This window comes from Blennius ocellaris (genome assembly GCF_963422515.1).
Source record: "Blennius ocellaris genome assembly, chromosome: 7".
Classification (NCBI taxonomy): Eukaryota; Metazoa; Chordata; class Actinopteri; order Blenniiformes; family Blenniidae; genus Blennius; species Blennius ocellaris.
The window spans coordinates 21,703,289-21,730,671 of record NC_137656.1 but is presented as its reverse complement, the minus strand read 5'-3'; the positions used below and the strand labels follow the sequence as shown (position 1 = coordinate 21,730,671).

General features: G+C 43.5%; 1 protein-coding gene across 1 annotated transcript in view; it reads left to right on the top strand.

Moving 5' to 3' along the window:
* Positions 1–20,436, top strand: part of dtx1 (deltex 1, E3 ubiquitin ligase) — a gene marked incomplete at both ends in the record, with an annotated part of 44,390 nt that extends 23,954 nt beyond the window's left edge. Inside the window, 8 exons of the mRNA XM_080500058.1 lie at positions 4,909–5,656; positions 13,735–13,796; positions 13,985–14,151; positions 16,356–16,412; positions 16,533–16,691; positions 18,062–18,223; positions 20,044–20,133; positions 20,212–20,436. Of these exons, the coding sequence (XP_080356184.1) occupies positions 4,909–5,656; positions 13,735–13,796; positions 13,985–14,151; positions 16,356–16,412; positions 16,533–16,691; positions 18,062–18,223; positions 20,044–20,133; positions 20,212–20,436 (1,670 nt within the window). The remainder of the gene's footprint in view (positions 1–4,908; positions 5,657–13,734; positions 13,797–13,984; positions 14,152–16,355; positions 16,413–16,532; positions 16,692–18,061; positions 18,224–20,043; positions 20,134–20,211) is intronic.
* Between the last annotated feature and the right edge of the window lie 6,947 nt (positions 20,437–27,383).

Below are 27,383 nucleotides of genomic sequence, written 5' to 3'. Positions count from 1 at the left end.
CCCCCCCCCCCCCCCCCCCCATCTCCCCCCCGTCCCCCACCGTTCCTGCCTCTGAGTGCATTGAAGGATGTTGCCATTTAATGATGCATGTCCTTCCATTTAAAGGAGTGATTCAGACAGGCCGTCTTTCACTTTGGGAGGAAAACAAACCCATTAAGTATGGAGACGTGGCATGGCCTCATGTGGCGAACAGACTGCAGGAAATTCCCCCCCCGGCTATGATGTGAGAAGTCAACCAGGCTCACCCTGAACCCACCTGGCCCTGGCTGATGGCGGGGTGAGAGTCCCGCAGTGAGGCCCGATGTGGCGATGCATCACACAGCTCCAGTTTCCCCGAGGGGAACCGTGCTGGTGTTTGGGAAAGGACAGCTGGAGGACATCATGAGCGGGAGATAACGGCTGAAGTGGATGATGGGGGGGGGGGGCAGGAAAGATGGCCGCTGAGGGGACACAGGGTCAGACGGGAAGTGGCCACGCTCTCGCTTGGTTTCCTGTTAGGAAGCGCACGGAGGGTCACACGGAAAACGTCAACAACTCGGCCCTGTTTTTTTGGCAGTCGCACAGTACATACAGCAGCGAATTACAGCAGAATAAAGCTGCGTGTTTTGATTGGGGCTGCTGTGTTTTTCTGGCCTCTGCTCTCACCCCCCCAAAATCCCCAATGGATATTTTGCTTTGTCCCTGAATGAGAATGCAAATATTAACAAATCCTGCTGTATTTAATGGATATTTGCTTTTTTTGGTTGTGTTTTGTTTTTTTGTTTTTTATCACCATCATCTGCTTTCACTGCAGCGTGCTTAAAAAAAATAAATGCGAGCTGTGGAACCGCAGTCTCAACCAAAACCAAGACGGACCATCAGAGCAACATGCAATCTAGCTGTGAAAATGACATCAGCGTTCTTTTATCATCATAGTTTAGTTCATTTCTCATTTACTGTACCTGTTTATGACCCAACAGTAACAAATTAAACATTTAGATAGCTGCTCAAATGAACTCTTGGAAAGCAGTAAATGAATAAAAATGCTGATTTAAACCCATTTTAACCTTCTTCTTTTTTTTTTTTTTCAAAGTTCCCACTCTAGTAGTCAGATTAACAGTTGTGTAAATGTTGCATGCAATTAATTTGATTTGTTGTTTTTTCCAAGGTGAGATCAATATTTTTTTTATAGTATATGTATTTCCTGCTAGTGGGTGTAGCTTTAACCATCCATCCATCCTTCCATCTTCTATGCCACTTCATCCAGTTTAGGGTTGCGGGGCGTTGGTGCCAATCCCAGCTGACTATGGGCGAGGGCCGGTTACACCCTGGACAGGTCGCCGGTCCATCAGGGGTCACCGATCAACCTCACATGCATGTTTTTTTGGACTGTGGGAGGAACGGGAGTGTCCGGAGGAAATCACCTTTATCTTTTTAAACAGTACAGAAAACTTTAGCAAGAACAGCAGATTATAACTTACTTTACCTGCTTTTTGAAAAGGGTTTAAAAGAATTTAGTAGAAGTAGTTAGTCGGCCCTCTGTATTAGTCATGGTCGTCCCCTTGGTAGGATAAATAGCCCACCCTTGTCTTAGAAGGAGACTTTTGTGAGCTGTTGTCTGTTTTTGATCCGACCCTTCACAAAAGAGAGATGAACAGAGAAAGACTGCAGCTCATGTGATCCCAATATCTAATCTAGAACAAGTTTGACAGCTGTTCTGACTCAAGCGGAGCAGTTTAGAGTCAGGAGTCTTTCTTTGTGGTGACCCTCTGTTTACAAACTTGCTTCACTAACCTCTAGCCCACAAACGACAACTATTTCAGCTGATGGCAAGTGTCCTATTTATTCTAAATAGTCTCTGTACTGAATTCTATTTAGTTCACTCATTAGCCACAAACATCTACTTCCTGATCGACCTTTTTACTTCCTATACAGCGTATTGAGATCTTCTTATCTTTTCACCATCTCACAGCAACGTGACCAAATAGTGGAGTGAAAAGTATCTGACTGCTTTCTGAAAGCGCTCTACGTATGTTTTTCTGTGCTTGTTGTGCATGAAACGTGCTCATGGATACAAAGAGAATTTATCCTTTATTGATTAACAAGTCAGTTTTATTGTTGGGTAGGCAAAAGCGAAGCAAATCTCACTGACTTCAAGAGTGAAAAGTACAAGTTTGTGGTGAATTTTCAGATAAAAGAAAAAAAAACTATACTGAAGTACTATAAGAAAGTGTATTGGTCTTCTCTAAATAACATGATACGATGGAAAGGTTTATTCTACAGTGAATCTTCCATATATTTTACATTTATTTGAAAACTTGTTTGAATCTTTAAAATCTCCGCTTGTAAATCAGGAAAATCAAAAATACACTATAATCATTTAAATTTTTCCTTCTACTGATTGCTGAAGATATAACTGAATAAACAATTAAATTTACAATGGCTTTTTTTTTTTTTTTTAGGTGCACCTGTTGTACTTTTTGACTTTCCAGCTCAGACACAGTTCACTTACCGCAAAAGAAAACAGCTTCAAACAAATCAAACCACAACCACCGTTTTCGCTGCTCAACAGATGTGTTGTTTTTAGTCTAAGCGGCAGGACAAATGTTTGAGGACGGTCTCAGCTGCACCCTGGGGACAGCAGTATGTAAGCTTTGTCAGAGGACCATCTGGGTATTTTGTGGGCAAAATGAGAATTGGGCCCCATGTCTGGAAAGCAACCGTCGTACATTAGACTCTCAAACTGTGGCGCCGGCTGTGAAGGCTGGGCAACGTTTGGTCCTCGCTTCATTTTAGCTCCGCTCAAGAAGTCTGACTGCCAAGCAGTCCGTCCCACTGAGCCCTGTGAAGTGTTTATAGAAAATCTTCCAGTTAAACACATCTCATTCATCCGGCTTTGTCGCAACTCTCGTGAGCGATTACCCGTGCTCAACCGTCTGTCTGAACGAGGGTCCGTCGTTCTGTCTTCATCCACCCCGAGATGTTCAAATATTTATAAAGCTTGGATGTTGTGTTAATCGTAGCGCAGAGCAGCACCGTGGAGATGCTCCGCTATTGATCGTGGACAGAAACACGCCGCCGTGCTCCCAGCGTTGAGCAGGATGCGTCCCGCTGGAGAGTTCGAACGCGTGGCTCGCCGTGGCGATGGAGCGTCCCACTGCTGCAGCTGACATTACCGAGAAACGCCCGTGACTTTGAGGGAATCTGCGTTTTACTCTGGAACCTTGAAGTTTTGTCTTCATTATCTTCTCTGGGAATGTGAGACAGCGAGCCAGCGAGTTGTGAGCCGGCACGAATGCAACTGGCTGAGAAAGTTGTGCACGGCTGACTGACTGAAGACGTGAGAGACACAGGCAGCTGGCTCACTGAGCAGTCATCTGTGTGTGTGTGTGCGTGTGTGTGTGTGTGTGCGTGTGCGTGCGCGTGCACTTCTCAGCAGCTCCAAATGAAATTAGCCATCAAGCTGAGTCCTTTAGAGCAGCAGTCTGCAGCAGCGACTCAAGGTCAGACTTGCTGATTCTGCTGATGCATTTTATTCTCCAGAGCTCGCACCACGCTGCCAGATGAGGGGATGAGGGGTTAACCCCTACCACCACCCCCCCCCCCCCCCCCCCCCCCACCTCATTCCCACACCCATTCATCCCGTGCACACACTCCCATTCCTCCATTATCACCCTGGTCCTCTCTGGCATGGGAGTGTGCATTTACCCGTTAAATTAGGTGGGGAAAGAGGGGGGGGGGTTGACGCTCTCTGCCGGAGTGCCTGGTTACCCTTGCTGACGTGCAGCACGGAGATGGATAGGCTAAGGTGCCCTGATTTCCCATGTGACGACTGTAATTGTGTTATAATGGAGGTGGGAGCTGAGTGGCCATCGGCACGGCAACAGAAATACAAAGCCACTGGCTCAATGTCCTCGTCCTCCTCCTCCTTCCTGTTGACATATACTGTAGATCTGAATGCAGACTGAAGCCACATTGAAAGTATGATGTCTGCGTTCCTGAGAGGCCCTGCACGCAGTTTAATACACACTTCTATTTGTGAAGTCTTTCACTTAAATGTGCTTCCCTGCTCGTTTGTGCCTCGGGCAGACGGCGACATTCTGGACCTCGTTTTCATCAGTTGGTTGAACTGCTGTATCAACACTTGTTAGTTAATTTGATGAGCTTGAAGCTAAAAAAGACATGAAAGCTACATCATCCACAAGATGTGAAGGATTATTTACTGTTCTTAACTATAAAATATCCATCCATCCATCCCTCCATCCATCCCTCCATCCATCTCCTTATCATGAGCAGTGCCACTCCTGAGAGGTCTGACTCATGCAAGATAAGTTTCCCTGATAACATCATCAGAGAGATTTATGTACCCTTTAGACATTTTTCTCCAGAGCCAGACACCATTATATACAATCGGATGATATCATCTGGCGCTTATTTCCTTTGATTTGAGACTTTCTGGCCTGTAGAATAAATGTGTGGAAGAATTATTCTGGCATAAAGGAAGGAGGAGAAGTCAAACTAAACATGCTGTTTCACTGCATTATTAATAAAATTGAAAAAAAAACATAATGAATGATGCTGTTGGAGAGGCTTTTGGAGAAACACCCTGGAGACTGGACAAGTGCCTCCAAAACAATATTGCATCTAATTTGGTTTACTTTACATTCAACAGTGAAGATCTATTAGGAGATGACGGGTCCAACAGTTCCTACACCCTGTGTTCGGTTGGCTGAGATTTATTGGGTCCTTGCTGTAGTACTTAAAGTGACTTGCATCAAAGTTTTTTGGTTTGGAGGTGGGCCAAGGCAAACCTTAAGGTGTGTTAGTGCGATTATTTGGTGTTCAAACTGCCACACGTGAGCAAATTAAAACCACAGTAAAAGCACATGAGTTTCCAATAACGTTCTCCTCCCTCTTCTTTACTTCCAGGCACCATGAGGCCGGTGCAGAGGAACTTCTACGAGCCGTCGTCCGCCCCGGGAAAAGGAGTGGTGTGGGAGTGGGAGAACGACAACGGCTCGTGGACGCCGTACGACATGGAGATCTGTGTCACCATCCAGAATGCCTACGAGAAGCAGCACCCCTGGCTGGACCTGACCTCTCTGGGCTTCTGCTACCTCATCGACTTCAACAGCATGTCTCAGACCAACAGGCAGAGCCAGCGCAAGCGGCGGCTGCGGAGACGCATGGACCTGGCCTACCCGCTCATCATGGGCTCCATCCCCAAGTCCCAGTCCTGGCCCGTGGGCGCCAGCTCGGGCCAGCCCTGCTCGTGTCAGCAGTGCATCCTGGTCAACAGCACGAGAGCCGCGTCCAACGCTATTTTGGCCTCTCAGCGGCGTAAGCTCTACGGGGGGACGGCGGGCAACGCGGGCGCCGCGGGAACCCTCGCGGTGGTGAGGCAGAGCAATACCTTCGCGGGCACGTCCCTCTGGTCTCCAACATCCGGCTCCTCCAGCTCCAACAACAATAACATAAGTGTGGGAGGCGGGCAAGCCAAAGCCGAACAGGTGCAGTTGCCACTGTCCTCTGCCAACTTCCCCTGTTCCCCCGTGATGCCATCGCTCTCATCCGCTCACGGCCACCACGCGCTCACCATCAACGGACAGAACAACCTGAACCGGCCCGGCACCCAGCGCATTTCTGTGGGGACTGCCAGAGGAGCCATCCCACCAGGGTAATAATGTTTGAAAACACGATATCACGCTTTACCCGCAGATTCCTCCTCTGGGTTCCCCCGGAGTCTGCACTCGCCTTTCACTTGCGACGGCGTGGGCATAATGCTCCGATTCAGTTGAATTTACAGTTCCGCCGAGGCCTTGGACGGATATAGAAAGCCAAGAGCCAATCTCCATGTCTGCTTCAAGAAGCTTTAGCCCGTGTGTGTCTGGCGTGCCGTACTCATTTTCTCTTACTCGACTTCCCGCTCTGCTGATTTATGACGGCCCTCGTTAACGTGCTGATCAATAGATCTGCAGGAAAAGCTCAGCTGATTCTCCCTCACTCCACTCCAATGAGGAGTCACCCTCTTCTCCCAGTTTTCTGTGCGTCTGCCTTGGGTGCTGCTCAATAATGAGCTTATGTTGGCCCCAATAGGCGTGAAATGCTGCAGCTCTTCTGGATCATTCTGTTGCTTCAGCCTTGAACTCATTTGCCGGTATCACACTCTGCTGTGATTGTTGTGTCGCGGGACACGAGGCAGTTTTTGACATTCGACGCGACACGTCGGAATCTGCGCGTGTTTAGCGGCGTCTTGGTTTCGCTGGTGCGCGCGAGCGTGTACGCACAGTCAGACATGTGAAGCGGGCTCTGGTTTAGCTGTGGAAACCTATTTGCCATGGAGGCAGAGCTCCACTGGGGAAGAATGAATAATGGATCAAGGAAAAATGGGAGCTTCAGCAGAGCGCTCTGACCTCAGAGCGATCCAGAGAAAGGAACTCGGGAAGAGAAGTGTGTTAGCGTTGTAACCGATACTTCAGTCCCTCATCCTGCTTTCTTCTGCTAAAATAAACCCTCTCCTGATCTAATTTGATTCCATTTTGTTCTCACCGCTCATGGGGAGAGACACACTTACTGCACGTTTGAATAATACCATCCTTCACCGGGCCGAGAACTCTTTCACTTTCTGTGGCCTATTTCAGTGTCGCACAGGAAGTTTTTATTCACCGTGGCAGGCTCCGAATATATTTTATACTGCAAATGGCTGGAAAATTATGTATCATCCAGTATACTGAGCAAAGGCGTGCGTGATGGAGGAAACCGGCGTACCTGTACCCGCTCGGAGTCGTTTCCTCTGCATGCGAGTGAACGGTGAAATCTCAGGTGTGCAGGAGTTGTGGAAGCCTTGTGACTTTTTCACCTCGCGGCACACAGAGACGTTCTGCAGAGGCAGACGGAGCGAGAGCATGAGAGAGGAAGAGACGCGGGGTGAAGGCGGGGTACGCGGGTTCCCAGGCGAGTGGCTCGGCGGAACAGGATGAGTGTGGTTAACGTACAAGCAGCAGGACATGAGAGCTCGCAGACGCACACACCAACTGAAATGTGAACTCCCTCGCACATTCCCACGAGCGCGCTACCGACAGATAACAGAGGAGCCCACACAGAATGTAAAAAAAAAAAAAAAAAAATCAGATCTGTTTTTTACGCGCCCACGCCCTAATGTAAGTGTTGTTGGGTACAACAAAGGTATTTAGCACATCCAGACTTGTTTACATCAGTTTATTTTACTGTTCCGCTTATATAAATAACCCTATGAAGCCACCATGCTGTGTTTCCATACGGGCCTATAACTTGAAACTGTGATTGATTTTATCCTTACATGAGATACCATATATGCTTTTTTTTATGACTGGTGTGTCATTGAAGATGAATGATGCAGTTCACATATTGATCTTTTTATCGCCTAAAAGAACTGGCGCTCACAGGCGGTGGGGGATGGGGGGGGGGGGGGGGGGGGGTGTATTTGGGGGCTGGAGTGTTGTATGAGTCTGTCTCACATGCACAAATATTAGAAGTGGCACCATCTGCTGGCTTGTGTCAATACATCAGTTCATTTTATTACTGTGCAGCCCACATATCACCACCTGCACGGTGTAGTAGCGACAGATGTAGGCTGCTTTTGATTATTTTTACATTTTTTAATATTGAGCTCAGATCTGATTCACACTGTTTCATGCGCGGGAGGCAGAGCTGCAATCAGGGACTGAATCATGGCTGATGTCTGATACACAATGAACACAACATATTGACTACATATCCTATAATACATAAAGGCACAAACCACTGACTTCACCTCAGCAACATTAACTAAATGCCTTAATTAAAAGTTATAAATAAACAATAAGTTGCAGAAAATAAATGGAAATTGACCATCACTTTCAAATTAAAGCTTTAAACTGGTGTGTTACAGGTAAGCTTTTGTATTTAGTACTAGTATTTCAATTATAAATCAACATCTTTTGATGTCAAACACTCCCCCAAACAAACTATTTTTACAATAAGATGAGATCACAGTGTTGAGTTTCACATCTGTTTTTTTAGCGGATGTAATAGTTTTGTTGAATACTAGGAGGCAGATATGCTGATAATATTAAGTGTGCTGATAATGTCTCCTGCATGGATGTATTTATGATGATTAAAGCTTTATTAGCGTTCAAAACACTTGCCTCTACACGTGAGTTGACAAATACCTTGATAAAATCTTAAAAATGTTCTTTAATATTGTTGATATAATCCTTAACGGCACTTAAGTGAAGCTTTACTTTGTTTATTTAAAAGCAAGACATCACATAATGAAAATAATACAAGTTTATGCCATCATTTATCAATATTTCATCCTGAAATCAAAATTGAAGCATGAACTCCAGATAAGATTTTGCCTAATCATGTGATGAAATGGAGAAACGCTGGAGATTCAGCTGCCAGTGTAAAAGTTAAAAACTTGCTTTGTGGTGGAACTTTAGTAGATCGAAAGACTTTTTTTTTTTTTTTGATGTCCAACTTCAATCAAACCAACCCCTCTGACCTTTTCTCTGTGCATTTGGATCAGTGATCAAAAATTGTTCAACTGCACGCCTTCGGTCAAACGACTGCGTGGTATTCCTTGATGCTTATTAGTGGGGGGGCGAGGTAAAAATCCAAAAACGCATTCAGTTAAAGCAAAAAGCTTGTGAATAGTGTCTGCCTGCCTGCGCGCTGTGTTTACGAGCTCTTTGTGTGAGGAACACCGGTCTGAGTTTTGACTGGAGGGCTGTTAGTGTGTCGAGTGCAGAGATCATTATCCCTCAGTGGGCCGCTTCACCGCGGTGCTCTGGAGCTCCCCTCACAATAACAATTAAAACCGAAATAAATGAATAAACCTTGAGAGCGCATGCATTACGAACGGGGACCGTTTGGGGGAGATTGTCGGTGCCGTTACTGGTTATGTTCGGGGGAATTTCAGGTGCGGCGTGACATGCGCTCCCAGCTCATCTACCGGGGGGGGGGGGGGGCTCCTGCTGCTGACATCAATATGCAATTAAGCACTCGTGCAGTTCTCTTCATCGTCCGCCCCTCGCTATGTCTTTATAGTGCATAATAAACAGATGAAGAGATACTGCTCCTCTGTCAGCACTTTTCCAACTTGGCTTAATGTGGAGAATCACGTCTTATCTTATCATGTCCTTAAGGCTGCTTGGAGGTCCCCTCAGGAAACCTGGAGTGGGGGGGGGGTTGAACAGGAAACGGAAGAGGGACAGTGACCCCCTATGACCTGACTTCCAAGGGGGCCTCGATTAATTTGATGTTAAACAATTACGTTAAGCTGTTTTATTGATTTTAAGTCAAAATTACAGCATTGGATACGAGGAGCGTTTGCCTCCGGCGGTGGGGTTGGAGCTCACGCTGCCGCCTTGTAAGGAGAGGATGGGTTGTTGCGTGGCTCAGCTGTTTCTTCTCTTTTGCCGACACAGAAGGGAAGGAAGTAAAGGAGCGATCACAGGTCAGGAGGAAGAGAAGAATGAGAGCTGGCAGTGCGAGAGAAGCGCGGAGGTGACAAAGTTCAGTGAGGTTGACTGAGTTCACCTCATCAAAACGGAGGTGCGACAACAGCAGTGTCGCCGTGGAGACGAGGTCAAAGGTCAGCGTCTGTTCACTGATGATGAGGTATAGTTGCTTGCACGAGCAAACAGGCTGTTGTTCAGCGTCATTGATTTGTTTTTGTTTCTTTCGGGGGGGGGGGGTTTATTTATGGAAATGCAGTAAGTAGCGATCGCTGGTGAGCGGTGTATACATAGGAACGGGTTTTTTTGTTGTTGTTTTTTTTTTCTCCATAAAGCATGCACACTTATTGACCTTATTCCGGAAGTTTGCGTAGGCGGCGCCATGCATGTAATCACACTTCCGGTTTAGCTCCACGCTACTTGATTTGCGATACCAGTCTGTTGAATTGTTTCCAATATAAAGCTAATATAAAGTCTTCCCAGTAGTTCTCCGTTGAAATGAATTCGATTTCGCTGTAACCGGAAGTTCATTTCAAACGGAAGTGTGGGACAGAAGTAAAAGTGGGCGGTGCGGAATAAGGTCAATACCGTCACTGACAACACGTACGAGGGTAGCCAAAATACAAGGTATAAACAGAAGAAAATGATCTAAAACTACAGAAAGTATCTGTCCGTATAGAAAAGAGTCTTGAAACAAGAAAAAAATTACTTTTAAAACAAGCCAAATCATTTTTCATGTCTAAGAAGAAGATCTTAACTATTGGCAACTGCCAAATAATTTATACAGGCAATTCACCAATTGGCTTCAAGCGTATGATTTTGGACTGTAGAGAAGATGCAAACTCCTGGAAGCCCCTGGAGTCTGGATGGGGATATAGTTACTGTGAGGCGAGAGTGCGTTCCACTGCACCCCCATGACCGTGCAGTGTTGAGGATTGTAAGTGTGTCCTCGGCAAGACACAACAAGGACAGACCTTTGTATGAATAAACCATAAACACAACGGATACAGCGTTTGTTTACTTTTTCAAGATAAGACCAAGCTGAATTAATCCCTCATCAGGGAAAGGTCAGTAATCACTGCAGCTCCACAGTTACAGCAAAGGCAAAGATATAAAGACAGTATTTAGTTTAGTTTGTCCAGTGAACAGAGTAATAATAGTGTGTTCAGTAGGTATGGAAGAAGTTCCTGATTGGAGCTCCTACAATTTTGTACGGGTGACAGACATTGCCTTGGCCAAGGCTCTCATCATATGGATGAAAAAAAAAATGTAAAATGAAAGACACGAGAAGAATCATATGATCTTATAAAGTGCATCATTTGACAGTTTCCAGGCCTCAGGGGTCTTTCTGTGTGAGGTTTGCATGTTCTCCTGGGGCATGCTCTGGTTTCATACAACCCTGGAAAGTGGCGTGGAAGAAGGATGGATGAAGATTCTCCGGCTTGCTGTGAGATCGTTCATTAAAAAAAAAAAAACGCTGTAAAGATGAGAAACATTCCTAATTAATGTCACGCTACGGCTCCTTGACAGACTGCTTGTAGTTGTGTAAAATGTGCACAATGAAGTGATGTTAAGGGCTCTTGTGATGTGTTGTCCCATTTCCTCCGCTTATGAAAATAGATGTTTTTTGATGACGATGCTCTTTGTGAGCACCCTAAATTATACATGCCCTCATAAAGGGGGGCTTGTTGGTGGTGTGTTCTGATTTGATTAAAGCCTGAATGCATGTTTAATTGCAGGAGAACCCCCCCCCCCCTGGGCGGCACCTTTTGTTCTTTTGTTTTTGAGAGTTAGATTCCGCTTTAGTTGATTACTTTTATATTTTTTTCCGATTTTTTTTTTTTTTTTTTTTTTAATTAATGGCCCAATACAGTGTTTACTCTCCAGGCATAACAATAGACAGCCAACATCTTTTATTGAGTGAAGGGCAGCGATATGCTGTGAAGCACACAGATGCCCCATGGGCAGTTTCTGTTATAAGCCATAAATGCAGGAGGTGAGTTCACCCATGTGAAAACCTGCATGTAGTCGCTGCATTATAAAAAAAATATAAATCAAGTTCACCCCTCTCCACCTGCACATCCCCATGCATTCATTTTGACTCGCATCAGGGTTGAGCAGATTTCTGTGTCTGACCCAGTGTTAAAACACCTTCCAGAGATGTGAGATGTGACACATCGGCTGCAATCAGTCCTCTTGTCTTGTCTTTGCTTTGTTTTTTTTTCTTTGTTATTGCACTCAGCTTTCTGAAAGACTTCCCCTGGCACACCAACAGAGCTCTCTAATATCAAAGCAGTCGCTTGATGCGGATTTGCGCAGCGCCGTGGAGCCGCTGGGCCAAAGACTTCGACTGCTTCGCGTTAGAGCCGCAAGATTCAAGAAGTACATGCACAGCAGTGTGCTGCTCTTCCAATGGGCTCAGGATCACTCTGTCAATATTACTGTTTTTCATTTTGCTCAGTTTGTTAAATTAGATGGTTTCTGCCGCGGTAACTTTTCATCATGCTTGCTTGCTGTACATGTGAAAAGAGCAATGAGTGAAATAAACAGCATTTGGTTTTTTTAATACCAGTCATTTATACAGAGTGATAGATATTGACAGGTGGCAGCTCTGTGTTATTGGGCAGTTCAGTGGCCTTGAAGGGTCAATATAACAACACAAACAGCAACAAAGAACGAAAGAATAAAAGCCCGTAACCTCAATTACAAAAGTCACATTTTGCAAACAAAGACTAAAAGTTCTTGCTTTGTATTAGTTTTATCAGTCCACTGAAAAGTGACATATTATCACTCCAAGTTATAAATATTAAAACATCCTGCTTTAGTAATTTCATAATGTGCAAAATAAGTCTGATATTTTTTTGAACTTTAAACCTGTCTCAACTTATTACTTCATCACATAAAGCTGCAAACCACAAATACATGTTAATGTCAGTTGTTTTAAAACTGAGTTTTGGGGCTGAATGGGAAAATGTTGAGTACATATTCATTTCAACATTACAAATATTCCCTTTATTTTACTGTAACAGCTCCTATAATGCTCAAACTCTAACTAATTGCTAACATTTTGAATTTAACTGTCCAACGACATCCAGCCGTATGTAAATTAGCGAGAAGCCACAAATTTCAAAGCAGTTTCCGAGGAATTTCACACTTTGTGACTTTAACCCAGACACCTATTTATTTTAACTGGAAATGACAAGGCATAAATAGGTATTTGTGTGCCGAAGACGAGATTCAGTGACGTGTTGTCCAGTGTGTTTTAAATACAAACAGGATCTGGTGATGGTTGAGCTTTGACCTGAGCTGTGTGGTGAGATTCTCACTTTGTACGCCAGGAAAGGAGACTTCGTCCGAGTGTTGTGCCTTTCTGTGGGATTCTGTTTGAATCCGGGCTTCCGAAGGACGACTCATTCACATGAATGCTCCGAGGACTTCTGTCCGCTCTGCTCCACAGATCTGGAGGAGTGCGTAAGTCAATTGTCTTTGTCGACTGCGTTGGCCACGAACTCCGAACCTCTCCAAATGCCACGCTGAATCAGGCTCTGCTGCAGTGCTTTGTACATGAGTCAGGCTGTCTCATCCCATCGCACTTGTCTCTGGCTCTGTGGCGAAGCACATGTGACATTTTAGCTTAAGCGTTTTCTCATGGCACGCAGAGCAATGCTGTCTGCTGCTCTCAGGGTTTTTCAGCTGTGGGGAAATAAGTGGCGGTGCGCTGTTGGGACAATTTACTGCCCATTTTAGAGGTCCCGGGGCGGTGAGAGAATATTAAAAATATAGATTTGAAAGCGAACACAGCAAGAAGGACTTTCCTCTGTGTAGTGTCTGATCTGAGCAGGCTTTTTTTCTGTAGATGTTAGAGGCTTCATTTCTTTTACGCTTTAACATCCTCTGAAAGAAAAGAAAAAAAATTAAAGCAGAGCTGAAACCAGCTCCAGATATATTGAATCCAGACTCTTTAAACAAGACAAGACCTTGTAAAGTATTCACAGACTCTTGACCTGGACTTTTCAAACCTCACCTAATGTCGTTAAAACACCCACAGACTTCATATTTAGAACTGACTGTCATACTTTAAAAGTAGACAGCGATTATTCAAACAAGACTTGAAACACGCGGAATTGGACTTTCTAAAGCAAACAAATACTCTGAAACCTCAAGTTACACTTTGAACCAGATGCTTTAAAGAAAGTGATTTCTCATCAACAATAAAATAATTTCTTATGGTTGAACGGTTAATGGTTTAACATTATTTTTTCTGTTTTCTCTGTAGTGTTCCTGCCCTCCCGGTTAAGAACCTGACTGGCTCTGGACCAGTGCACCCAGCACTAGCAGGTCTGACAACACCTCCTGTGGCGCATTTATGTAACTGCGCAAAAACTGTCAATTCTTCCAATCAAAAATGACATTTCTAAGCTTGTTTATGTGCAATTCTTATTTTTAAAATGGGTATGTTTGTTTGTTTCTTTCTTTCTTTTTCCACTCCTCTGTGTGTGTCTGTGTGTGTTTCATATATGCATCAGGTATGACGGGTATCCTGATGTGCGCTGCAGGTTTGCCAGTTTGTCTGACTCGGGCCCCGAAGCCTATCCTTCACCCGCCACCCATCAACAAGAGCGACATGAAGCCCGTGCCGGGGATCAACGGCATGCGCCGCAAAACTAAGAAAAAGCACCTGAGGAGAGGTGAGGTGAACAAAAAAAGAAGTGACACTCAGAAATTCCCTCACTTTTTTTTTGTCATGCCTTTAGAGAAGAAGAAGAAGAAGAAGAAGAAGAAGGAAATGTTTGGAGGACAGGAACATACCAACTGCTGACAGTCAGCAGATTTTCTTTGTCCTGCCAAGTTTTGCAAGATGTTTCCATATCAGCTGTTTGTGAGTCTGTTGTTCAGCCTGAAAACAAAACCACCAAACGAACTGTTGGAACGATTCATGATTGTTCTTTAAATGCCTTCTATTTAAACAGAAGAAAATGCTTTTAAGTGTGAGCATACAGATCATTTTATGTAACATCCTTTTCGATTAAAAGAAAACTATAATTTATTACACATTTAATTAGTTTCACAGAGGAGGGCATATTAATAATTAGCAATTGGTCCATAATGTTGCTGAGTATTGTGATAATTATATGATTTGCGATAAATACAAAGACTTATGTACACAATACTTTGACATGTTTTTCTGAATAACACTGTTTTTTTTTTTCTCTTGCCACTAATTCACACCTCACTTATCTTTGTGAACAATCTCATTTCCCCGGTGGGCTCCAGCACAGTGACGCTCCATCTGATTGGCCAAATGTGTTGGCATGTAGATCATAAACGCATAGTGCATGAAAACCTTATTTATTGCCATTCAGTTGGTTTTCGCGACACGTTTATTGTGATGACAAATTTGTGATATTGCTGAGCCCGCCTGATTCGCACTGCTTTGGAGGGCCGAGATGTGACTTTAAAAGATTCAAATCATTCCAAAGATGGTTAAAGTCATGCACACAAGCGAAGCGGTTACATTACACACATCAGGTGAACTCATTTCCACTTGTTTGATAATTCCTCACTGACCGCTCCTGCTCAGAGGGCGTCATACATCCCCCGGGCCGCACACAATCCTCGGGTCTACGCAAATATATAACAATGTCTCAGATTTATGGGTTAATATATTGAAACTGCGATGAACCGTTTCATAGATGTAGCACTATTTGCAGATTGACCGAGGTGCTTTTAAAGAAAGTAATTAACAAGGTCTGTTGCATTGAGCCGGTTTGAGAGAGGCTCCGGTGTTCCGCTGGACGGTTCTTGGCTTGAATAAGTGCCGGTCGATGCGAGCTGTGGAAACTGCTGCCCTCCCACGGGAGCCTTTGTCCTAATTGATCAGTGAGGCTGTTTGAGCCTCCATCGCTGCGCCACACTCGTCCTTTCATTCAGCCCTTTCAGTTCCCTTCTTTACTGTACACATAAACCCTGTTGTGTGCAAACAGCGTTGCGACAATTTGTTTTTCAGGTCACATTCTTTCCCATGATTTTCTCGGACGGGACTGACAAGAAGATTCCTACCGAGGAAAAAGTCATTATCTACTAATTATTGGGGAAACTGACACTTGATGCAGATGGTAGTCAATTCCAATTACGTCCGACTAAACGATCAACATTATACGGAATGTAGATCATCCCAAAATAAGTTCTATGAGAAAATGTAGTGGATTGAGGGATCACAATGCATGAACTCTGACTCACTCGAGGGCTTTGAAATCGCTGCAGATGATTGTTTTCTTCTTGTTTAGAGAGATTTAGCTTTATCCCTCTTTGCTCTGAGCACAGAAAACGCTCGGCGAGGCTTTTGATCCAGCTAATGAAGCCGTCAAATAGCGGTCGTCTGAAATACATAATTGAATCTCGTGCGTCTTTTTCCTGCTTTTTTTTTCTCCCCTCTCTTCACAACCCACCGTACCTTCAGTCGTTTTCTGATTGTTTTTGCACACACTGTGTCTTTCCACTGCTCTCTCTTCCTCTGCTCACTGGCTGTCCCTCAAATGAGCAAACAAAGGCTTCAGGGGGAAAAGAGGTTGCCTGTAAGCGTATTAGGGGTGTAAGCTGTGGGTGTGCTCTCAGCCATGCTAGCCCGGTTGCACACGGGGATTATCGGAGACTGTGGGGAAGGCTGTTTGGTATGTGCCAGTTTGAAGGTGACCTCCTCTTAAACATCGCAATCGTGTGCACTTCATAAACATGCACACTCACGCCGCGTAATCTGACAGGGGGTTTCTTATTGTTGTCCGGTAAATGACACCATGCCGAAGTGGAGCTCATCTTTATTTGTAGTTTCTGTAAAATACAGATTCTTCTCCTCTTTGACGGTCACTGGTGTCTCTTGTATTTTATGACAAAGGGAAGAACCCAGAGGACGTGGTTCGGAGATACACCGAGAAGATTAAAGTGGTTCCAGACGAGGTAAAAGAAAAACACAATGGACAAACAAAGGTCGAGATGCACTCTGGGGTGGAGATCACTCAATCATACACGGGTGTGCGTATCGAATGGAATCTGAAGTATTTTGTTTGGCTATCCCAGGACTGCACCATCTGTATGGAGAGGCTGGTCATGTCGTCCGGCTACGAAGGCGTCCTGCAGCACAAAGGCATCAAGCCAGAGCTGGTGGGCAAACTTGGCAAATGTGGGCACATGTACCATCTGTTGTGCCTGGTGGCCATGTACAACAATGGCAATAAGGTGGGTAAAAGCTTGAGAGCCAGACGTTGTCATGATGTCACTCTCGGATTAAAATACAAACTTCCGACGTCTTACAGCTTGACTGTGGTGAGTGATCAGAGCTCAATATTGCTGTGCACAGATGGGGATCTTATCTTGTCTCCTCGGATCAGCCACGTAACAAGCATCGCACTTTGTAAAAATCACTTTGTAAAATTTTCAAAACGCTGTTATGAAACTGAAACACTTCATTTTGGGAAAAACGCCTTGTTGATAACACTGGCCTTCAAATGTGTCCCTTTAATTTTTGTGCTATCAGCTCTTCACATAAACCTCCGCCTCTTTGCTTCAGCCAGTTGTTAACATGTCTGCGGTTCGGTGCAGTGCGGTTATCTTGTTTTGTGCAGTTCGATATTTAAAAAATGCCATCCGCCGCCACCAAAACAACACTTTTAAGAGTGGCGAAACAAAACCAGGACAGCTAAGTTGTGGTATCAACAACCAATTGAAAACCCACACACAAAACTCTGAAAATGAAACAAGAGCTACAGAATCGCGGCTTGTTTCTTTAACATATTGTGGATTGCTGTAATTGCACAGTACACTTTTGTTCCACTTTTGTTAATAGTGTAACTCACTGTATGTGATCTTTTATTTTCATAATCATACCACTTATCGTTTCAAAGTGTTTTATGCTGTTATCTGTATTTCATGCACCACTAAACCTCCCAAAAGATGCTTGTGACTGTGCACCAACCTGGCAACAAATCTTTAAAAGAATCACCGAAACAAATCAAGATGAATATTTAAGAAACAATGTTGCATGTTAAATCGACAGTTTCGGTTTCCAGCCATGATAAATCATTGTTTTTAACTACTTGACTCTCTTCACACATATATAAATACTTATTGTTGTAGTGATTCGTGTTGCTACCAGCTTTGAATTAGTCTTTTGTGTCAAAAAAGGTGGATTACAACTGTATTCTGATTTTATCTGAACAGTGGCTTATTGTACTATAATTTATTGCCTCGCATTTTTCCCACACAAATAAATACAAGTTAAACAATATACTCAAATTCAAACATAACCTGTTTTATCTTTAGGGAAATATAATGCACGATAATAAACCCACGTCTCCCTAAACCTCCATATGAAATGGAGACTTAATGAAATGAGTGAGCTCATTCATATACATAAACAAAATGTCTTAATCTTACAAGCTGCTTTTTTTTTTTCTTTTAATGTGATTTAATTACAAGTGGTGAGTGAATTTTGCTCTATTTACCAGTGTTACTAAGGTCTAAAACTAATAGTGACACACACCAGAGTGGGATTGTTCCGTTTCATTAGTATTAAGCAGTCCTTCTTTATTTATCTTCCAAACAAACAGGATGGCAGCCTTCAGTGTCCGACATGCAAAACCATCTACGGGGAGAAAACAGGCACCCAACCTCCTGGGAAGATGGAGTACCACGTCATCCCCCACTGCCTGCCCGGCTACCCAGACTCCAAAACCATCCGAATAGTCTACGACATTCCTGCTGGGATCCAGGTACAAACAAGACTCACGCTACGAAATCCACTGCCCTGACTGACAGTCAGTCCTGCAGGGCGGCGCAGTGTCTGGGCATTGAGGAAACAGCATTTTTAGGCATCGCTCTGTGGATATAATCAAAGTTACAACAATTCAGAATGTAAGTGTAAGTGTTACTGGCCCAAAAATATTCAAAGACATTAATTGCTGACTCTAAACGTGCAGAAGCATTGATCTTATATAGTCACCTGATTGGGTGAAGGAATCAGCCCGTCTTGTGAAGGCTCCTGCCATAATATGTTTTGTTCACTGCAGAAAGCTGAAGTCTGTCAGTTCTTTTTCTATATATATACTATATAAATACATTGTCGAACATCCATAAGTTCCTTCCTGCTGTGAGCATCCCTATATTCATCTGTGCAGTATTTTAACTAGTATTTTGTGTTTAAAATTGAAATAGTAGGTTGTGTAGGTCGAGTTGAAGTTGTACATGTCTCCATGAATTATGTTACGGCCTCATGCATGGTCTTGTTGAGCTCACGTGGCTGACAGTCACAAATGTCATTTTCTTGTTGAACCGCGCACACAATATAAGGTATTAATGTTGAGAGCACCACGCAATAGAACCAGATGAAACCATTACACGTGTAAGATAAAATAATCATACTTAAAAAGTCCTAAATACAAATTGGGGTCTCCCGGGTTTTGCTGAGAGGAGGACTCAAAAGGTCAAAAACCATAACTGATGAGATTAGTGCTCTTTTTTTATGTAAAGGATTGGCGAAAGGGGGCGGTGGAGCGAGCTGCCGAGTCAGACGTAGTCGTCAAAAAACAAAAATCTATATACACTGAATCCAGGGCGGGGAACAGCAATCAAACACAAGGCGGGGAAGTTGAGAGACAGCAACTTTAAATTAGCACAGGAGATAGAAAATGTGCACCATGACATGAAGCTTTAAAAGAAGAAAAAAAAAAAAGAAGCATAGTATCAGTAATCAATCCTTCGTTCAGTTGATCATTAGAAAGCCCTGCAAAGTGTTTTTCTTGTTTCTGCTAATGAACTGGAATTAGGATGTTCTAAAAGAAATCCATTTTGTATCCAAATGGATTCACATGAAACGTCATACGACAAAGGTCACATCTGGTCTCTGTAACTGTACAGAATAATTTGCAGCCAGTTTGAGATGGTGGGTTTGGACGGGGGATGGGGGGGCGGCTGTGTATTTCATCCTGTGAACGGGTTCATTAGGGCGACCTTTTCCCTCCAGCGGAGTCCTGGTGTCCCCTGGGCCAGAGTGAACTGCAGATCATCTGCACACGGAGGTCAGCGTCGGCACAGCGTAGCCAGCGATCATCATCTCTCTCTCGTTCCCCTGTAAACAATCTGATCATCCTTTAACAGCTGCAACCAATCAAGATTTAAAATACCATTCGCGAGAGTCATATTTGGTGGCAAAATAGAAAACAAAGCAGTTAGAAGGCAAACTATTTAAAATTGGAAATAATAAAGGACTGCATGATGATGAGACTTATATTTATACCACAGCTTTCTCCACCATTAAGACTCAGGTTATTTTACAGGATTCCAGGATTCTCTGTTTCTGAAACCCAGCGAAGCTTTTTTGAGCCCACTGGAGCCGTGAGAACATATCAGTGAAGATAACTGGATATTTACTGCCACATATCTCTGAAATAATACTTACACGCTGCTGTTATAAGCAACGTGAACAATAAAGCTTGTCCTTTGGGTGCTGTTGACATTTTCCACACCGTTAAGTGGTAATTGGATTAGGAGGACTTGTAATGTTTGTCTTTTTTTTCCTTGGCATTTCCACTAGACCAATGAGCATCCCAACCCAGGAAAGAAGTTCAGTGCGAGAGGCTTCCCTCGACACTGCTACCTCCCGGACAACGAGAAAGGCAGGAAGGTGAGTCCCGCAAAATACTGCTCCAGCCCGTGCTGCGGTGAGGCGGAAACCTCCCATCGTCCTCGCCTGTTCCTTCAGGTCCTGAAGCTGTTGATCATGGCCTGGGACCGACGCCTCATCTTCACCATCGGCACGTCCAGCACCACGGGGGAGTCGGACACGGTGGTCTGGAACGAGATTCACCACAAGACAGAGTTCGGCTCCAATCTGACCGGCCACGGCTACCCGGACCCCAACTACCTGGAAAACGTCCTGACGGAGCTGTCGGCCCAGGGGGTCGGCGAGGACAACCTGAAGGACTGACGGCTGTTCTGAGCCGGTGGACAGGAGGAACACGGCCGACCACGCCCCGCCGTCTCCATCAGGGAGCAGCGACACGGGCCGACAAGCAGCCGACTCTTTACCCCCCCCCCCCCCACTTCCCCCTCCACAAACAAATATACCCAGCAGAAGTGACGGCATGAGAGCAGAGGAAGCAAAACAAAAATCCCCCCGCCGTCCCCTGATCCATGTGTCGAGTACGTTGTGTCCACGGCAAAGTGTCTCACTGGGTTTAGGAGGTGACGAGATTTAGGATTTGGCATCAAACCCATCTGAGATTCAACCTGAAACATTTATATATGCCTCATATATGTATATATATATATATATATGAGGGTATATTTGTAAATGCTAAACTCCACAATGCATGGTCCTGACTAACGCCGCAAAACCAATGTTGAGCAAACGTGCGCTGGGGGGGGGGGGGGGGGGGGGGTGTCAGTGGAGCGGTCGTCGCTCGATGTTGTGTTGAGACATTTTAAGAGAATTTCCCACTTAGAAAGAAATCTCAATAAATCTTTTACATTTATCATGAATTGTTGAGCGACAGTTACAGCCCGAATTTTCTTTTACATTGACGAAGGGGATTTTGGCTTTGATGATGTCATTGCGGCGTACTCTGGGCATCTCTGCCATTTTCCCCTTCAGGTGCGACAGCTCAGTTTTTCTATATGAAGGGAATGCGTTCGGTGTTGCATGACGTAGATCCCACGGAGCCGGGGAACAGTGTGGTAATAAATGTACGTTGTCTGGTTAACCTTGTGGACTGTCTGTGAGGAGGGAGATGTGGAACAAGCGGAGCGGGCTTCCTGACGAGTTGTTACGAGGCGTTGTAATTTTGAAAAGCTGAGGTTGTGAAGTGGAATCTGTGCTTGTGCTCCAAGGTTAAACTCATTTGTTTTGTTGACACTCTGATGGCGCCGGCCTCTGTGAATATAAAGCCCGCATTATTATTCTCCCCGTTGGAGCTCGGCGAGCAGGCGTAGCCATGATCCATCATGCTGACCATACGGTGAGGCGGTCGCGTGCTCCGAGCCACTAATGCGCCGGCTCCGGGTCCTCGAGGAGAAACACGGCGAACACACACAAATGGACGCTCCTCTTTCAAACACGGATTTCCCTTTGGAGATCCGTCTGAGGCGGCGCTCCTGCTCGACTGTCATCCGCAAGTCTCTGGCGAGCCTGTTTGCTGTTAGGCAGCATCGAAACATGTTATTCCCTGGATGAGCTCAGTCAGAGTCGTTAGGGTCAATCCTGCTGTATTGCCTTGCCCCCAATCTCCTCCTCCTTTTCATCTGCACAGCGCTTCAGTCGAGGAACCCTGTTAGTTTAGTGTGTTGTTGGCCAGGAAATCTTTCCTCCAGTGCTCTCTTCTCCCATTGAGACTTGGTGCCCAGGAGCTAATGACTTTTTTTGAAGGCCTTGTGATGTTTCTTTACTCTAAGATTAAAGATAACCCAGTGCTGCGTAATTCCCCTTAAGTGTGTCTGATGGGTTTTAATGAGCAGGGGTGTTGGGGGTTAGGGTTCAGGTGTGCGCACCCGGCCGGGGGATAAATCTTGGGGTGAATCATAAGTCTTCCATAGCACTTTGAGGCAACATTTTTGTTTAATCTGTCATTTATTTTTAGAAAAAAAAAAAACATTTAATTGCAACTAAATCTGTCTTTTTTTTATGTTGATGTTTATAAACTGGCTTGCGATGCTTTAAAATATATAAATATACGTATATATGTCTATAATATACATTTGCAGATGTGATATACCTTTAAATTCAAGCTCAATTTGAGTGGATGGTGTAAGTTTAATTTATTTTTGTACTCTTCTATATAGAAAAATATAAAGACTGTCCCACATATCTATACACAGGCACATATTAACATGAATACATACAAATCTGGCAAAGATTTTTGTCAGTATGTCAGGGACTGAAACATGTATGACTTGTTATGGACGTCTTATATTACAAATAGTCTTAGCGTATGCTGCTGTCGTTACCTTAATATAGAATCTATGTATTTGATTCCCTGAGGGACACCAATAAATACAGTCAGTGTGTCTCTATGATTGGTGGGGGAGCTTTAGCAGCATGAAGAGGGCCGACCTCTCCCCCACGAAGGGGCCGTTTCACTTTTTCTACTTGTCCAGAAAAATGGGGAAAAGGATTCATTCTGCCATTTATTTCGGTTTGGTGTCATGGTGAAAACAACCTGGGTCGTATATCAGCTGCAAATACTCTTAAGAGTTTGTTTTAGCCAACTAAAGCAACTTTAATGCCAGGATCAGAAATTTGTACACATTGAAATGCATTTTCTTGCTCAGCACTTCTGTTATTACTCCGTTTTTATAGTTACGTCCGTGCATCATACAGGAGCATCTCGACAAATTTGAATATCATTGGTTTTTTCAGTTATTTCTACTCATAAAACAAAATTAATTCAAGTATAATTTTTTTTTTTAATTACTTCTCAATGAATATATTTGAAATAGTATGTGTTGACTTTCATTGGTTGATTTCTAAAATGATTAAAAATGCTACCAAAAAGTTAGAAGCAATATTTCAGCTCATGTGTGACAAATCTGAACTATATTGCCGATTTGTCATTTGAAACCAAGTCACAATAACAGAAATAACATTTTTGCTTTCTGGAGGTGGCAAGAACAACAGTAAAGTTTGTTCTGACCCGGGATATTTGAGAAACATTTTTCACATTAACGCACACTTCCAATTGGACACAGGATACAAAGTTTGTCCAGACGATGTGTTGAGAAAATCCTACAGGGACTCCCAAATAACGCTGAGTGCATATAGATGTGAACCCTCTTATTACTGAAGGACACATGGATTCATTTTGTTTTTATAGCTGTAGAAAAAACGTTTTTTCAAGTGAAACTTATTCAATATTTATGTGCTTTTGACAACATTTGTACGGTTGGGATTGTAGTCTAATTTCTCGAGGTGTACTTGTGCCGCCTGACGGTCGGCCATTGCAGTGTTGCATTAACACAGAGACCCTTCATGAATTACCGCAGCTGTGATCAACCTGCATCCATAACGCTTCACCACAGGCTGGGATCCCAACAGATTTGCAGCTGCAACAGATGTCACATATGTATCAATGCAATATTAAACCTTTTGAATACAATCACTTTCAGCAGTATGTCAAGCGTCAATCACGAAACGATTGGAATCATATTAACCAGCTGACAGGTAGAGGCCTTCAAATTAATGATTACGTTATTCTGGAGCTGTCGAGTAAAACTGGATGCAAACTTTTATAGCTACTTCTTGTGTGTGTGTGTGTGTGTGTGTGTGTGTGCGTGCTTTCTCTCTCTCTGCTGAGTAAGTTCAACTTTCTTGAATGTACACGAGCTAAAACAAACTACTAAAAGTAATTGTCAGTCTTTGTAGTCCCAGGTTTTAAAACTGCATTTTTTTTTTTTTTTTTTTTACTTGTTCCATTTCGAGTTTTCTCCTTCATGACTTTTAGATGCCCTTTGTAAAAATATAAAAATAAGAAATTGAAATGAAAAGAAAAACGTAAAAATGGGGCAGCGGGAGCGAGTGGTTCTAATCTATCAGGGACATTTTTCCACGTTGACTCATCAACTAGAGAAATCCAAATGTTGGCTTCTTTGACTTTTGCTTTTCCATGTGTTGGTCTTGTAACGCGAACGATGCAGGCCCTTTAGACTTTTCAGGTGTGTACAGAATTAAATGGGAACGGTGAATTTTAAAAGAAAACACGGTTTGATATTTGTCTCACTGAAAAAGAGAAAGAGATGGTTTTTATGCAATTTACTATTTTTAAGATCTATTACATGATTTATGTGTAGCAAGAAGGCTGATTTCATTCGGTTTGAATAACAGTGGATTTTTTTCTTTACGGCGTTCCGACCTCCAGGTTTATAAAGAGGTTGTAATCAGAACATGTTCACGTGTATTAGAAAACATATATTTTTGATGTCTTTTTTTTAATGAACTCTTACATTACATTGCTGTATTACTCTTATTAATATTCATTCCATTCTGTTATATTTGATCAGAGGTGGGATAAGGGATGAAAGTATCGCTTTGTCCTTACATATGAAGTATTCTATTTACAGTTGTACTCTCCTGTGGTGTCTACTGCAAACTATACTTCTCTCTCTAAATGATCTTGTGTGGATATACTGTGCGTTTGTGTCTGTTTGGTCTGTGTGAGTACGTGCGAGTGTGTGTGTGTGTGTCTGTGTGTGTGTGTGTGTGTGTGTGTGTGTGCGCCAAATGGGCGTCCAGTCGACAAAGCTGAGGTTCATGTCCTTTAAAGATACAGTAATGTTCTCCTAGAGGTGCATGTTGACTGAACTGTGAGCTTATCTGCACATGAACCCATCATGGCTTCTTTAGAAACATCGCCCTGGTTTTACTGGTGATTTAGCACTGTGGTTTTTGCAACTTTACTCCAGTTAGCGAGAAGAAGAAGAAGAAAAAAAAATATAGAAGCCTTTATTTTCTCCGTTGGCTTCAGTTTCCACAGACGGGGATGTGATAGCGTTTGGCTTCCCCCCCTTTACTTTTGTGAAACATCTGAATGTTTTGCATTTTCACTGCCCATTTAAATGACATTTTCAAATCATGACTTGCGTGATTTCTCTTAAGCAGTGTCTGCATATTGCTATTTGAAAAGGTTCACAAAGAGAAAATGAGATGTAGAGAGACATTGATTAACTATAAAGGGCTTCTTAATCTATCGGTCTTTATTGAATTGTGATGACCTTGTTGCATGTTTGTGTGTTTCTTGTGGAAAAATAAATGTGCCCCCGACAGGCTGGGGTGGTTTGTTTGACCTTTCGTCACCTTGAATCTTTCTTGTGTGTTTAAAATGTATTTCCTAGCTGGTGGTGTGTTTGCTTCTTTCATATAGCCCTGTGCTCCGCGCCTCGTTATATGGATATAAGTGAGGCTTTCTGGGGTGCAGCAGGAACACTCCTCACTCGCACTCATTCTGCTTTATGGTCATTTCCTGACCCAGGCTGCTGTGTGTCGGTCGTGTGGTGAAGCCCATGCTTCAGCATGCCTTTTTTGATCTGCCATGCCCATAGGAGGTCACACTTGCTTGTATTGTGCACTCCGGCGCAGCCCCATCTTCACCTTCCTCACTTAACACCCCACCCCACCTCCTCTCATTGCTCACCTCTCGTGCCTAATGAGGACGACTCTGCTGCATCATTGCAGGTAGGTCTGCTCTCATTAGCATTTAAATAAGGCCCGGAGCTGAAATGGTGACACACTTTGTTCATGTGCCATAATTCAACATTAGATCTTGAGCCTTGAATTGTGAAGTGTGGTTACGGTGGATTTATTAAATCTATTTCGAAGTTCACACAATGGGGCTGGTGCTGTAACCATAACACTGAGCAGACTCTGTGGTGTGTCAGACACGATGTGACGCTCCCTGTAATACAAGGGCTGAATTAATGTCGTCGCTGCTCTGAGTCAGACCTTCCACTTTAATATGATCCAGAAGACAACAGGACATGAGTCATGAAATTAGAGACTTGGGATTGATCTCTTCTGCACCTCATTTAACACAAGTCAACCACAATGGATCCATCTTAATGCATTTGTGGCAAAAATCAGATGTATGAGAAGCATTGTTTAATGCATTTATAGCAAATATGTTATGAGAGCTCTATAAAGGGTTAATGAATAGTTTATTGAATAATACATCTGTGTTCACAGTAATAATCCACTTGGAACAAAATGTTAATTTGCAAAATAAAGTACAGGCAACATTTTTTTTCCTTCATTTATGGAACATGAGGTTCACGAACCAGTAACGTCTTCTCGAGTTGTGCAAAGACTTGAGTGGCAAATGAATAAGTATTTTTTTAAAGAATGTGGATAGCTGTAAATAACAAGATACTTATATCAAGATAGGCTTTCTATTGCGATGTCTGGCGTGCGCACTACAGTATAAAACAGGCGTGATGAATGTTTGCTCAACAAATCTGAATCAGATTATAATCTGGAGAGGTATCGTGAGGGAATCCCCATGTCACAATGCCTCTCCAGTGAGAATAAGCTCGGTTCAGGGTCCTTTCCAAGTGGGGTTTGCATGTTCTCCCTGTGCGCGAGTGGGTTTCCTCCAATGGTTCATAAATATCTTCAATGTCTATACTTTAAATTGTCTGGAAGTGGGATTATGAGTCGGTCTCAGTCTCAGTAGGACAGCCAATTTGTCCAGGATGTAACTTGACTTCCGCCATAGTCTGGCGATATCCAGCCCCGACCGAACCCTGAATTTGATAAAGCAGTATAAAAGATGAATGGGTGGATCTTTTTCAAAGCAAATTTGGCATCTCAAACAAATCCTGATGTTTGTGAGTCAAATTCATCAAACTCTCCCAAAAATTACCTGATGATTAATTCCCTTTATGTCTGGACTTTCTATTATTGCCAGGTAAATATTACCCATATGACTTTAGTCATGCGACATAAAATGTAACAGAATCAAAACATTTCAGATGACTGGCCGTAGCACCAAACAAAAGCACATGGTTGAGTATAAAGGGACCAAAGCAACATGGAAAATATTAGTTTCACTCGCTGTACAGGCTGTGTGATACTAGTGGCTTGTGTTTCACCACCTCGTGATCTCATGGCGGCGTAACCTGTAACGTGTCGATGCTACACTGTGGCCGTGATGATCGACCGCCTCAAAAATACAAAACGCGGAGAAAAGCCATATCAAAACAAGTTACAATCCGGTACTGTGGATTACAATAAAACAAGCTTTTTGCATAAAAAAAATGTGTGACTGGACATCTGTACAGTATCTCAAAATATAAAAGCTCCTTCTCACATTTCACAACAAGTGGATGCAGGCCATGCAACAGATTGCTTGTTATCTACATAAGAAATATCAGATCATGCTTCAAAGTCCC